The sequence below is a fragment of the Strigops habroptila genome, chromosome 4, assembly GCF_004027225.2.
Source record: "Strigops habroptila isolate Jane chromosome 4, bStrHab1.2.pri, whole genome shotgun sequence".
Lineage (NCBI taxonomy): Eukaryota > Metazoa > Chordata > Aves > Psittaciformes > Psittacidae > Strigops > Strigops habroptila.
In genome coordinates, this window is record NC_046358.1 from 36,782,673 (window position 1) to 36,796,676 (window position 14,004).

Sequence of the window (14,004 nt, forward strand, 5' to 3'; positions counted from 1 at the left end):
ACACTGCAGTTATTTTGCAAGACTGCTTGAGAAGCTGACAGAGTGGTCAGGGAGGAAACCTGTGGCAGAGTAGTTGTAAACAAATACCTATAATGGTCAGGTGGTGTACATTCTAAACAAGGTAATACTTCTGGTTTGTAAACGTATTATAAAATTTCTCTGCAGGAGATTGGAACAGGAGGTACTTGTCAGTGGAAGATTTGTGGACTTAATCCTACTACAACACTTGCACTGTACTTTGAGGTGGTCAACCAGGTAATAAATATTTGTCTACTTGTCTACTAAACACCGTAATGTTATTTTATGTGACTGCTATATTTTTGTGTGGTTCCCTCAAGCACAGTAGTAGGGATGCAAACGATGTTGCCATTTTGTGTTGTCAAAGTTTAGAGACAGATACTAACAGCTTCATGATCTGATTTTCTTGAATATAATAATGGAAACCAAAGAGCTCTTCAAATTTTGGATAAGAGTTCATAATCTAAATCTAGTTTTTTCTTTTCAGAGTGTTACTAAAATCTGTTTCAGTTGCAACATATGAAAGTTCCGTAATCTGTATATTTAAAAGTGCTTTTCAGTGTTTCTCTGATATTTTAATTACAAGTTAATTACACCATAATGTTACATTTTAATTTATGCTTTAATTGCTGAGTATTTGCAAGTAAAGATTTGCTGCATTGAAATGCATAGGGTTTCCCTGAGGGAGTACTAGGAAAGAGGATAAAAACATGATAAGCAAATGTGCCACTTCCTTCTAGTACTTCTCCCAAACATTTGAAGCTCAGGAACTATGTGAGCTGACTGTAGTTTCTATGTATTTAGTATGCTGTATTACATATTTTATAACCTGTGCAAAACTTGGAAAACTTGAACTTAGCTTAGCTTACTTTTTGCATATTCATTTTGGTCTCATTTTATTAGTAGCTCTAAAACTGGTCTGGTCATGGTGTGTAATAGTTGATTTCAACTGTCCTCTCCTGGATTAGTTACCTTGTTAGCAGACTATAAACCTGAATTTCTACCAAGCAGATTTTGAAATTAAGGTTTACACTTGGATTCCAATCTGTATGTTTTGATGGCACTTCCTGGAATTCATTAATCAGTAGTATCAGTTTTGTTGCCCTATAATTCTAATGAATCACGTGATGTTCAAATAGAGTAATGAAATCAGCAATTTTAACATAGCCCCTTTGAAAGTGTTGTCTCTGTAAGGGTGGAGGGAGAGAGCATTGGTTGCTTTAAGGGTGTCTGGTGGAGGCAGCAACTGCTCCTAACATCCTTTAACAGTCTCCAAGTTTATTAACCATGTTTAGTAAAGGTACTCAACATACTAAAAGCACCAGACAGTGCATTTATGTAACGTGAGCTGCCTATTGCAAATAATTTTATCATTTTCTAGTAATCTGTTCATACGTTTTTAAATTATATTGTAAAATCTTGATATTCCCCTCCATTTAATTTCTTTCCTCCTGTACTTAGCACAATGCTCCCATTCCTCAAGGAGGACGTGGTGCAATTCAATTTGTGACTCAGTACCAGCATTCCAGTGGACAGAGACGTATTAGAGTGACCACAGTTGCCAGAAAGTAAGTTTTACTCATGATGAATCATTTTCAAAAAAGCAGGATATATATTTAGCTTTTAATCTTTAGATTTTGTAATCAGTCTATTCTGGGATGTGCAGTGCCGCAGGTGGTGAAAGCATGATTATACCTTTGAGACAGTTGCTTCTCTTTTCTGTGGGCTGCTTCTTCTCCGAGAGGTGGCAGTGGTTCTACAATGATGTTATGGGAGTGCTCTGGAGTAACCCAAGTGATTTTAGATGACGAGGAAACTTCGAGTGAAATTTTATGGCCCAAATTGAGGAGATGGTCAGACTTCAGGAATGGCAAAGATCACTTTGTTCAGAGTGGAGGGGTGTTAAGAGTTGTGGAGAGATTGATTCAGCACTGGAGGGATTTGCTTTTTCCACTTTACTAACTTTACTAATGAAGTTCAACTTCGCTGTGGTTAATGTTCTTTTTTTCTGTGGAATTCAGTTTTGTTTGTAGTATGTGAAAATACCTGTTTTTCAATGTATAACTTTTACCTGGAGCTTTCTTGATTCAATTTATTCCACAATTTTAGAAAGTGATGTTTAATATTGTGCAGGCATTTTTCAATGTCCAGTGACATTTCATTTAAGATGGAGATTATTGATTGGTTAATGCGATGGGAAATTCAGTTTACCAAAAAAAAAATTACCATTGTCCTTACTGTTGATATGAATATCTTGTGAACTTACATTAGTTATATTAGTAAAATCTTTTTGGCAGCTAATAAAAAGAGCAGATTAATAGTTCATCTTGTAAATTGAAAGGACGAGAAAAGGAGCACAAGACGTCTGCTGGTGTGGGAATGTGTGATTAGCTTCATGGGCAGTGTTTTCTGTAACATCATAATTAATATTTTTTAAAATATAACAACTGTTTTGTAAGTAGCATTATATTTTATTTCACTGATTGCATGACATCTCTATGAATAAGGGATATTTCTAATTAAAGAATGGTTAACTGAGAGGCTGCTCATCTACACTCAGTAGATTTTTTGAAGCTCCAGCATGAGTTTGTTAAACTGGTAACACTGCTTTCTTTGCCTTAATTTTGAAGGTATATTTTGAGGTTCTTCTTTCCTTTCACTGTGATGCAAATACTTGTATTTTTCTTTTGCAGCTGGGCAGATGCACAGACGCAGATTCAAAACATTGCTGCATCTTTTGACCAGGAAGCTGCTGCGATTCTCATGGCTAGATTGGCAGTGTATAGGGCAGAGACAGAAGAGGGGCCTGATGTGCTTAGGTGGCTGGATAGGCAACTGATACGTCTGGTAAGAAGGACTGTATTACAAGAGTCAGATTGGTTTCTTGTCTCCAGACATACCATTCTTAAATGACTGGTGTTCAATGATTGTTTCTTTAAAAAAAAAAACAAAACAAAAAATGAACTGAGTGCTTCATTTCCTCAAGTGGGTATGCAGAATTAACTAAGATTTTCTTTTTAAATTAGAAAAAGAACAGATATGATTTTGGTTTGTTTATTAATGTTTCCTCAATTGTTGATAATTGCCAACAATTGAAATTTAGTATAAGATTAGCAGAAATTAAAGCTTTCTCTACTTTTTGCTGCCTGTAATGATAGTGTAGATGAAATATTTTTAGGAAAAAAAAAATCATAGTTATCTAGAAAATAATGTGGAATTTCTTTATTTTCAAAAGTTGGTTTTTTTTTTTTTTTTTTTTAATTACTTGTAAGTGATTATTAATAATTTAATTTTATATGTGCTCTCCAGGGCAGTTTAATTATATAAGTCTGCTTAGCAATTTTAGAGAGGGGAGGAAAAAAAAGTAAGCCATTAAAGCTTCATACACAAGTAAAGAAAAGAACATACATCAGTGTTTTTGCTAGGTTTCTGTTTACTTACAAAGCTGTAAGCACCTCAAATCATGTGTCTGTTAAAACCAACCAAACTTACAGTAGTGGCATGACCAAGGAGGTTCGTTTCTTAATTGAGATAAATTTTTCTTTTACTCCAGTGTCAGAAATTTGGAGAATATCACAAAGATGATCCAAGCTCTTTCAGATTTTCAGAAACCTTTTCACTTTACCCACAGGTGAGTAAGAGGAAGATGTGCCTGTAGGGATGAATAGTTTAAAGTAATTAAACTTTGACTAGTTTCTTTGTCGATAATCCATTTTGATAAATTCCTTCATTCTCATAGCTCCAGGTATATTGCTTTTGGACTCTTCATAGACTTCAGTGATATTTCTGTTCGAGTTACCTTCCAAATCAAGGTGTTAAAAGTTGTGGAGAGATTGATTCAGCACTGGAGGGATTTGCTTTTTCCACTTTACTAACTTTACTAATGAAGTTCAACTTTGCTGTGGTTAATGTTCTTTTTTATTGTTCACATACTATAACTCATGTGTTCAAGCACAGCAGCCTCCCTCATAGGAACAGTAGAACTTACAGTAAAGGAAGGGTTTGGCAATATTCAGTCATACTATTTATCAGTTAATACTGGAGAAGAAGAAACAGTAAACTTTCCTCTTAATTCAAAGCTGCTTTATAGGTTTATCCATTCTGAGCTCGCTCTCTTACTCTCACGAGAGTATAGAAAAACTGGCAAAGGTGCATATACAAGTTAGAAATGTTAAAGGACTTAGAATCTTGTTTTGTTGTGGCATTGGTCTTGCGTAATTTGTGAAAAATATTTCTCTCTTTGTACAACTCTCCTTTTTATCTGTGAAAGTTCAAACAAATGTGTGGTTTTTTGTTTTGCAGTTTATGTTTCACTTGAGAAGATCTCCTTTCTTACAAGTTTTTAATAACAGTCCAGATGAGAGCTCATACTATCGTCATCATTTTATGCGTCAAGATCTAACCCAGTCACTTATCATGGTTCAGCCAATTCTCTATGCCTACTCATTTAATGGACCTCCAGAGGTATCATTAAATATAATAACAGGGTAAAAGTTGTTGGGGTTTCTTTTTTTTTTTTTTTTTTTCAGATGTACAAAATTCTCTCTATTGTAATGCCCTTATCCAAAGCTTTTAATTTTGCTGTGGTTACCATCATGTGTATATACATATATATGTGTGTATATATATGTGTATGTGTGTATATATATATTTGGTAGAGAACCTTCCAGCTGACCTTATCAAAGCACATTCTGTATAAACCTAAAATAGAAAGACGATCTTCCAAGAAGCTTGTGAAAGAAGTGTAAGATAGGAGACATCAAAAGTTGTCCGATATATAAGAGAGAGTGAGGAAATGGTAAGACAGTGAAAATAAACATAGAAGGCAAGGATTTTGGCAGGTTGGAATTCAAACTGTTGCTAGGGTTTTTTTGTTTGTTTGTTTTTAAGACTATCTCATGGGATAAAAAAAAGAAAAATGTTTAAAAGTGGAGTTAAAGCAATAAGGTGGTTTGTGAAGAGCTACTCACAGGTGTAAGATCATTCTCCGATGTATGAATAACAATCAGGTAATGGAAAGGAGAAGATGTTTAAGCAGGAGCTTGGCACCTCAGTGTAAAATGAGTAATAATCTTTTTTTAATTTTTTTTTTTTTTTAAATTCTTGGAGTAGTTAATGTTTTTGGTATCCCTAATAAGATTGGTCCAATTAAATCATATGGTACTGATTCAGTTAAATCATATAGTGCCAGTATAGTGTCACTGCCCCTAAAAAGCTAAATTAAAACTTTGTTACGTTTGATTTCATAAATTATGAATCATCCACCAGGGTTGGTGGATATATGTGCACAGTAATAATAGCTGCAAGGACAAGACTAAAAAAACCAGCCAACCACAACCACCAAATCTTATACTTGGGTAATTACTGAAGCTGAATACATTGAAGTATCATTTGAATTAATGACATTGTAAAGGTAAATATGGAGGTACTTGAAAGACTGGAAAAGTGCATAATAACCGAAGAGATTTCAGCTCTTTAATAGTTTTTTTTATTACTTTAATGAAGTTATATATTCAGAATCAAGCTGGATAACTTTAGAATGAGATTGTGTGGGTTGCAGATGTATAACATGAAAACAACCAAATATGGAGCTTTAGTTAGTGATTGAAGAAGTTGCTAAGATTCAGTGCTCAATTCTGCATCAGTTGGTAATTTCTTATTTATTTTTAAATCTTAGCCTGTTCTTCTGGATAGCAGCAGCATTTTACCAGATCGCATTCTCCTTATGGACACCTTTTTCCAGATCCTTATTTATCATGGAGAGGTAAGATTTTGTGATTTCTTACGTAAATACTCTTTTTGTGTAGGTGTGCTGCATTATGAAAGTCAAGCTGCAGTTCTGACATGCTCCAATGCTTGACCTCTCATCTGCATGGCTGATACCAGACTCCTAGTTCATGTTTGTAGTTTGGTAACCTAACGTGCCTATACACAGATGCCTAACAGTACTTGATGTTTTGCTCCTATTTGTTATGATGGATTTAAGATGAATTAGCTTCAGTATGCAGATTATTTGGTTTAGATCAATGTTTTTCCAACTTCTGAGAGTGTTGTTCCCTCCATCATGTGTTTCACCCTCCCTTTTCAGTCATTTATTGTAGACTTCTAATGAGTCCTCCACGGATAGGGAGTCAGAACACCAAGTTTTACAGTCATCCTTCATCTGCGCTGTCCTGGAGGAATGAAACCGCTCCTGACAGTTAGGTAGATAGATATTCCCCAGTACTGGAAATATAAGTGCTTGTGACTTGCTAGTGCTCTACTTCCCTGGAGGAATTGAGCTGCTGCTTTTTACTGCTTTGCAACTGTAAGTAGTTCACAGCTGAGAGTTCGAGAAATGCTGTTCTGGATCACGTCCTCATAGCTGCACTTTTTAAAATAGTTACTAAACTTTAACTTCTTAAGTAGAAAAATATTCTGTATATTTTTGTAAGAGGCTGTCAGGAAGAAGCAGGGGAGGGTGCTCCCTGAGGGAAGGGGAACAGGGAACTGCGTATGATTGCAAGGCAGGCAGAGGCTTCACCAATGAGGACTTAGTCCCACCATACACAAGCAAGGGAAGCAGAGCAATTTGTGGGCAGTAGCCAGGCTCAGTCACCAGTCCAGATCACCAGACAGGTCGATGGAGATGAGGCAGATCCCAGTTCAAGCCGGGAAGTCAAGTCCGTGGCTGGGGGTCCATGTGAGTGAGCTGCACATCCAGGTACAGGCATGGCAGCAGTGTAGCTCAGGCAGGAGCCAGGAATGAGAGCCTCAGTTTAAAAGCAGCTGCCAAGCAAAGGAGGAGGGGAGGCTCTGCTGAGGATCCCTCCAGGTCTTTCCTAGTAACAGCCTGTATCAGTGAGCTGACCTCGAGCAGCCAGCTGCACTCCTGGAAAGGTTGGGAGGCTGTGCTAGAGGACCTGAAAGATAAATAGCAGTATAAACATTTATTTTTTAAGTGTCATAGACGTGCATATTTACAGCACTGTAAATAGTATCCTTGACCTCATGAACTAAATATTTAGCATATAAAGGATTATAAAAAAGGAAATAAAGATGGACCACAAATTGTTAGAGTTTAAAAAAACCCCAAACATCTAGCGGCGTGTTACTTGCACATCTTGGCTTTCAAAAAATAACTTGCATACTATGGGGCAGAAAAGGGTGAATGATAGAAAAGAGGCCAGCAGCAGTACATCCTTCTCTGAAAAGCTCTGTGTATCCTCTAAGAAAGATTGGTGAATCAGTTCTAAACTTCTTTCTTCTCCTCTGCCCAGACCATAGCTCAGTGGCGCAAATCAGGTTACCAAGATATGCCGGAATATGAAAACTTTCACCACTTGCTACAAGCTCCAGTAGATGATGCCCAAGAAATTCTCCATTCCAGATTTCCAATGCCCAGATACATTGATACAGAGCATGGAGGAAGCCAGGTATACTGGAATATATATTATAATCTAGGAAGTGATGTGTTAATAATGTCATGAATGGTGTTTTTTTTTAGTAAACAAGCATTTCTGTGCTAAAATACATGTAAATTGCAAGTGAACATTTTAACTGTTAAAGCTTTTACAGAGCCAGATATCTCATAGCAGCTTTTTGCCTAATTTGTGAATCCTGTTATTTATTACCATTTTTACCATACTGACCTGGGCTTTGAGATTCCTTGTGTGAGGTGTGTAGGACAAAACAGAATACTTGCCAGGGTCTCTGGGCCAATACCAGAGTTATTCTTTGTGGGGTTTTTTGTTTTGGGGTGTTTTTTTTTCTTTTTTTTGGTTTTGTTTTTGTTTTAACTTGTTAAGTAAGATCTTACTGATATTCACACTTACTTTGCTAGTGCTTAGAAAAAGACAAAAGCATACTTTCTGCTGCATTGAGAAGTTGTTAGCAGTTCTGCATTATAGCTATGGAAGCCAGGGAGTGGCTTTATTTACAGAGGTGCTACTCACTCTTTTGAATAGGTATCTGTGCATGTTTTTATCTCTAAGTAATAGAAATTATATATTTCATACACATGTAATTTTTTTTCCTAAGTATAGAAAACTTCTATTTGAAAAAGATTGATTTATTGCCTGTGGTTTGTTTTTTTTTTAAAGGCTCGTTTCCTGCTTTCAAAAGTAAATCCCTCTCAGACTCATAACAATATGTATGCGTGGGGACAGGTAAGTGTGAATCTGCTGATGAAGCCTGTATGCATGATTTTCTTTTTCCATATTTCAGAAATCAAGTGACACGTTGTGTACATAGAAGTAGTAATGGTAAATTTTGAAACTGAAAAAGAATCTTCTTTAGTTGCCCAAAGAAGTTGTGGATGCTCCATTCCTGGAAGTGTTCAAGGCCAGACTGGATGGGGCATAGTGGAAGATGTCCTTGCCATTGAAGGGGGTGGAAGTAGATGAGCTTTAAGGTCTCTTCCAAACCTAGCCATTCTGTGAATGTATGAAACGCAGTTTTGGCCTCATTCCTTAGAATGAGAACACTTACCACGCATAAAGACTAAGGGACCTTTTTGCTTAGGGGAAATAAATTTTAAAATTAGTTATAAGCAAGAACTGGGAAGTACATCAGTACCAGTGTGCAGATGTTTTTCAGAACTTTTGTGGGCCAGGTGACCAGGAATCAGTTTTTCAAATCTTGTCTTTAGGAAGGAAGTTATGTAAGAGTTTGAAAGTTAAACCTTCTGAAGCAGTTTGTATTCTTGAATGTTGCATCCCAGTTCCATGTTCTCTTTCCACATTCAGCTTTTATAGTGGGAAGAGAAACTCTGCGGTGGGTGAATGCTGGGGCAGTGTCATTTTCTCATGAAAATGTAGTGGCATCAGACAGTTGAAGCTACATGTTAAGTGTGCTTGTGTTTTGCTGAAGGGCATGCAGTGTTCAAGTGATGCGCGTGAGCGCTCTGTAGCGATTTTATGGCAGTGATGTTTATCAGGTGAGTGTCATCAGGGCACTTTTTCACAGGGAGCTGTTGGTTCTAACGAAGCCTCTGGCAGTGAAGAGCACCGAGATCCAGAGTGAAAATGCTTGAAAACTTTGTACTGAGTCAGGGACAGCACGATTTGAACCCAGCTCTCGTGCCGTTGAAGTCGATAACCTAACCAGCAGTCTGTTAGTGTTGCTCTTCATCATGTTTCCTACACAACATACACACAAATCCTGTAGTTTGAAATGTCTTGTTTTTATCTAGACGTTACCTGGAAATTTTTGAAGTTTGATATTTCCAGCAGTACAGGACAGCTGTTTCCTGCTCATTGAATTATTAAGCAAATGAAACAGTATTCCATATGTAAATGCAAATACAAAACAATGCTTGAACTGATGTCTAAGAAAATTGTTCATGCTGGACGAGTGAGACTCTTTGATACATATTAGAAAAGATGGGTTTCCCCTTTAGTGTTGAAAATAAGCCAGTTCTGGGGTAACATAAGAAATGGTCTGTTAATCTCCCTAGTGGCATTGCAGTGTATGTGATCGACATAATACCCTCCTGTGTTTGCAGGGTGTTTAGTGAACAAAGTTGAACCAAGTGCAAATTACGAAATGAGAAACGTAACTGTTGGGAGAAAATTCGGAACTGAATTGGTTTTGCTTTTGTTTTTCTTGTGAGCTTCCTGGATTGTTACATGTAGTTTTATTTTGTGCATGGCTCCGTCTATAGAAAACTCTGTTAGTCCACATTGACCTGAAGAGGGCACCCACACACCACTGAAATCATGTTTCAGGAGGTGATGAATTGACTAGTTTGGTTTTTAATATTGTAAGTAGAGTTTTTTAAACTTCAGCAAGTAGTTGCCTTGTATAGTATAGAAAACCTTTTCAGAAAATAATGGTAAACTTTTCATATGGCTGTATTATGTTGGTTAGTCTTTGAAGATGTGGTTGAAATTTTCAGGTTATCTTGGATATAACATTTATTTGAGAATGCCTTTACTTTCAGCTTTTCTTTTTTTTAATCTTTTTTGTTTTCGTAAGTATGGGGAATTTGCAGTTTGAAACAAAAGAAGAGCTCAATGGCACAAATCTTATAAAATGCCCAGTAGCTGTCACCAAATCACTGTTGGTTAAATTTAAATTCTCACTCTATGTCTTGGATCAAGATTTTGAATGAACAGAAAACAAAATTTAAGGTGATCTGCGAAAAATCAAAGCTAATTCTCATGTACTTCTCGGACTTCTGCATTGTGTCCTTGCTGGTTTTCACTTTATTCCCCAGCAGATAAAATACTCTGCTCCCTTACTGGCTATAATGAAGAGTTCCCAGTCTTCAGAGTAAAGCTACTACTGTTGGTGGTAGCCAGGGTGACAGCAGTTGTCTGTGCACAAGTGTTGGATGAGGTGTTCAACTTCAGGAATAAGAGACTGTGCATTGGTTTTAATTACCCTGGATTACCACGAGCAGTCATTGTGAGGGATCTCTTTTCTTACGGGTCTGTCAGCTTCTTTGGTGGTTTATTTACTAGAGGATGATGTACTATCCTTCTGTGACTAAGACACAAGACGGTAAATCATATCCTGCCCCAGAATTAGACTACTTGTAATTCCCTTGTGACTTCTTAGAGAGCTCAGGCTTAGCATTTGGCAGGCTTGGAAGTAGAACATCCTTTATTCTCATTTTGCCACCATCAACTAGCAGATGATCTAGTGGGCCTTCCCTGAGAGTGGCTGTGTATTCTGTCAAGTGTATTGTAGTGATCTAAAAACTCTTACTGCTCCTGGGTTTGCCCCTTGACCATTAACTGGGAGTTGGTTTTGTCCAGTTCCCAAAAAGGGGCACCAGTTGTTAAGACTTCCATGTCTGTGTTTTCAGAAGATTTTGTAAGAGTTCAGGGAGTTCTAATGTAATTTGGAAATATGGGTATTTAGTACCTTTTGAAAAGGTTGAATTGTTGAGATTTCTAGGAATTCTTTGTGCATCTGTAAATGGAAGTAACAGCAGATTGGTTTCAAATGATGTAAAGAGAATTGCTATGTAGCATTTGCAGAGTTGCCAACTGCTGTTTTATTTGGACTTTAAATTTGTTTAAAAATAGTCATTAAAAGATGACCATTTTGAACTTAGTAGGATTTCTGAAAATTACTTCTGAGGTCAAAAAGTAAATTGCAAAAATCCACCCAAAAAGTGCTATGGGTTTTTTTTGTTGTTGTTTGCTTGCTTGTTTGTTTTTTAATCTTTTGTGATCTGATTTTGTGGTGGCATGACCTTCAGATGTTGTTTCTGGTGTTTCTCTGAGGTGGCGCAGAGCTTAAAGAGATGTGGCCCAGCTTTCCTTGAGAAAGCTGGTTGACCTTCACTCAATGTCAAATCAGACCCTTGGTGGATTCGTTTCCTCCTTTTATCATTTTGATATCTCTGAGTTTCATTGACAGATACTGATTTGTTAGTTGTGTCACTCGCATGTTTCTGTTTTTTCTCGTCTTTGTCATCTCCTCAGAGGTAGGAATGATACAGGAACTGTGGCACCGTGGAAGTTCTATTTACTTCTAAAAATTTGTAAGTTACTATTTGGCAGCTGTCAAAATCTTGGAGTTTTGTATGGTTGATGTAAATATCTTGCTATACTGCAGCTCATTGCCATATGCATTCATATGAAAGAGAGTTTTGTGGCTTATGCCTGAATTTATGTAAACATATGAAAATTTATGTAAATCTACAGTCTGCTGATTTTGTCAGAGGATTTCAGCAATGATACGCTTCAAAGGTCTTTCTAAATTTATAGTGTTTATTTACTAGAACCTGTTGTGCCTTAAAAAGCTTTTCCTTCACAATGAGTATAATCAATTCCTCTTGTTTCCTTTTATTTTGTAGGAGTCTGGAGCGCCCATTCTCACTGATGATGTCAGCTTGCAAGTGTTTATGGATCATCTGAAGAAACTTGCTGTTTCTAGTGCTGCCTGAGATTCTGCAGTGCATTAAAGGCACAGATAAGCTGTAGCCATATTTCAGCTTTTTCTCCTTTACCTTTTTCCATGTCTCTCCTGACAGAGTGCTCTGATATGCACAAGCTGCCTGACTAGATGTAAAGCAGTGTTGTTTTCAAAGAAGAGCTTTTGTTATTAGCAAATGTTTTAATGTGAACTGCAGTTTGTAAAAATGACAGGTAGTAGATTAAGTTATAATTAGAGGAAAAAGAACAGTCATTTTGATTACTGTGATACTATAATTACTTTGAGATCATTTATAGCAACTTTGAGATGTGATTTCAGTTTTCTTTTTGAACGGTTGGGGTTGATTCTGCTCTGCACTACAAAGGCACATTGAACAATAAAGGAAATCTTTGGTGATGTCGAGCTTTCCAGACTGCCATATGACTACTTTTCCTCACTCAATTTGAGCACAAAGAGAACAAAGAAGCAACAAAAAGCATGTAAAAATAGTATTAACTCAGTCTCTTGACTTAGGCTGCCGAACTTTTCTTTCCTGCAGAGATATTATTGTATTTAATTTCAAATATTTCTTCCCGCTTATTCCACTTACCCTACTCGATTCTTTGGGAACAGTGTTTTTATTTCCACGTAAAGAATTTGAACTGAAAAAGTAAAAAAATATGTTATCGCAGAAAATTTAAATCCACATGTTGTATTTTTGTCAAAATATCTATTATCAAACACAGTAGCAGGTGTGAATATGCTCAAAAGTTCGCACTTCTAGCTTGAGCTAAGAAGAAATCCTACACTACCAAAATGAACTAAGAGTACAGCCTTGATTTTTGTCTTGGCGAGTATACTTTTAATAAATACATATATTTACTTTTTTTGTTATTGCCTTATATTATTACACTAATGCATGACACTGCACATCTGCTTTCTGTTTCTGCATCCTTTTTGTTATTAATTCAACAGGCTGTGGTTCTTATTGAAACAGTATTATATAGAAAATGATGTAATTAATTTGATATTTAGTTCATACTTAGTTTTTTGGGGGGTGGATAAAATAGGCTTTCCCAACTACTTGTTGAAGTTTACACATAAAACAGATGTTTACATAGGTGATATGACATTTTGACAAGTAAAGATTTGAAATGTGGTAGTGGGCAATAAAAAATTGTGCCAAGCCTGAAGGAAGAGAGAGTTTTTACATAGGAAATTTGAACATATACTGGTGTTATAGGCATGAGAGGTTTTTTTTCTGTAAATTCTCAAAAACTTGATTAAAATCAATTGCTCTCCATTTCTTTGATCTAAATGAGATGAGCTCCTTTTGCCTCAGTGCAAATAAAATACATGTTTTTCTCTCACTTTCTGTATTTATTGTGCTGGTTTCTGTTGGTGCTTGAAATGAAATGTGGAAATAAAGTAGTAATGATAAAATTTAGAATAACCTCACCACTTTTATTCATGTAGTAATTGGTATAAAACTTCTTTAACTTCCAGAGGTACTGAACTGTTCACGCTAGTGGAGGTTTTGGAGATAAAAATTCAGTAGCCCTCTTGACTTTTTTGTTTAACCATCAACAGCTTAAAACCATTTTCTCATAACACTAAACATGTTCCATTTATTTATCAGTTAAATACTGTTTGACCAATAAATGAATTCATTGACAAGTAATGATAATGGATGGGGTTTTTTGTGCTTTCTTTCCTACCCTGTAACCAGCTTTCACCTTGTAATAGGCTCTTTTATCCAATCTCTTGGCAACATTAGCTTCTTCTGTAACTTCAAGTATTTAACATTGTCAAAGACTTCTTGAAAATCCAAATATGTCTGATGTGTTTCCTTTATCCTCCTGCTTATTCACCTGTTCCAAAGACTGTGTGGATAGTAAGACAGGTTTTTCCTTTGTAGGGAGCATGCTGACTCTTTCCCAAAAGCCCAGGTCTATCCGACCATAGGCTGCTCAGTCTTGCTCTTCATTATAGCTTCTACTGCAAAGAGAAGGGGTTTGAAAGGGACGGTCAAATCTGGCAAATCAAGAAATGGTGACAGGGCTGGTGCCACAGCTGGGGGTTCAGCTACTTAGAACATGTGAACCGTTTTGAGAAACCTGGTCTGCTGGGGACCAA

General features: G+C 36.6%; 1 protein-coding gene across 2 annotated transcripts in view; it reads left to right on the plus strand.

Moving 5' to 3' along the window:
* Nucleotides 1-13,549, plus strand: part of SEC23A (Sec23 homolog A, COPII coat complex component) — a 27,987-nt gene extending 14,438 nt beyond the window's left edge. For both annotated transcript variants that reach the window (XM_030481351.2, XM_030481353.1), the window contains exons 12-20: nt 166-255; nt 1,480-1,586; nt 2,712-2,865; nt 3,572-3,649; nt 4,321-4,482; nt 5,696-5,782; nt 7,278-7,433; nt 8,100-8,165; nt 11,810-13,549. In XM_030481351.2, the coding sequence (XP_030337211.1) occupies nt 166-255; nt 1,480-1,586; nt 2,712-2,865; nt 3,572-3,649; nt 4,321-4,482; nt 5,696-5,782; nt 7,278-7,433; nt 8,100-8,165; nt 11,810-11,899 (990 nt within the window). In that variant the 3' untranslated portion in view covers nt 11,900-13,549. The remainder of the gene's footprint in view (nt 1-165; nt 256-1,479; nt 1,587-2,711; nt 2,866-3,571; nt 3,650-4,320; nt 4,483-5,695; nt 5,783-7,277; nt 7,434-8,099; nt 8,166-11,809) is intronic.
* Nucleotides 13,550-14,004: the final 455 nt, after the last annotated feature.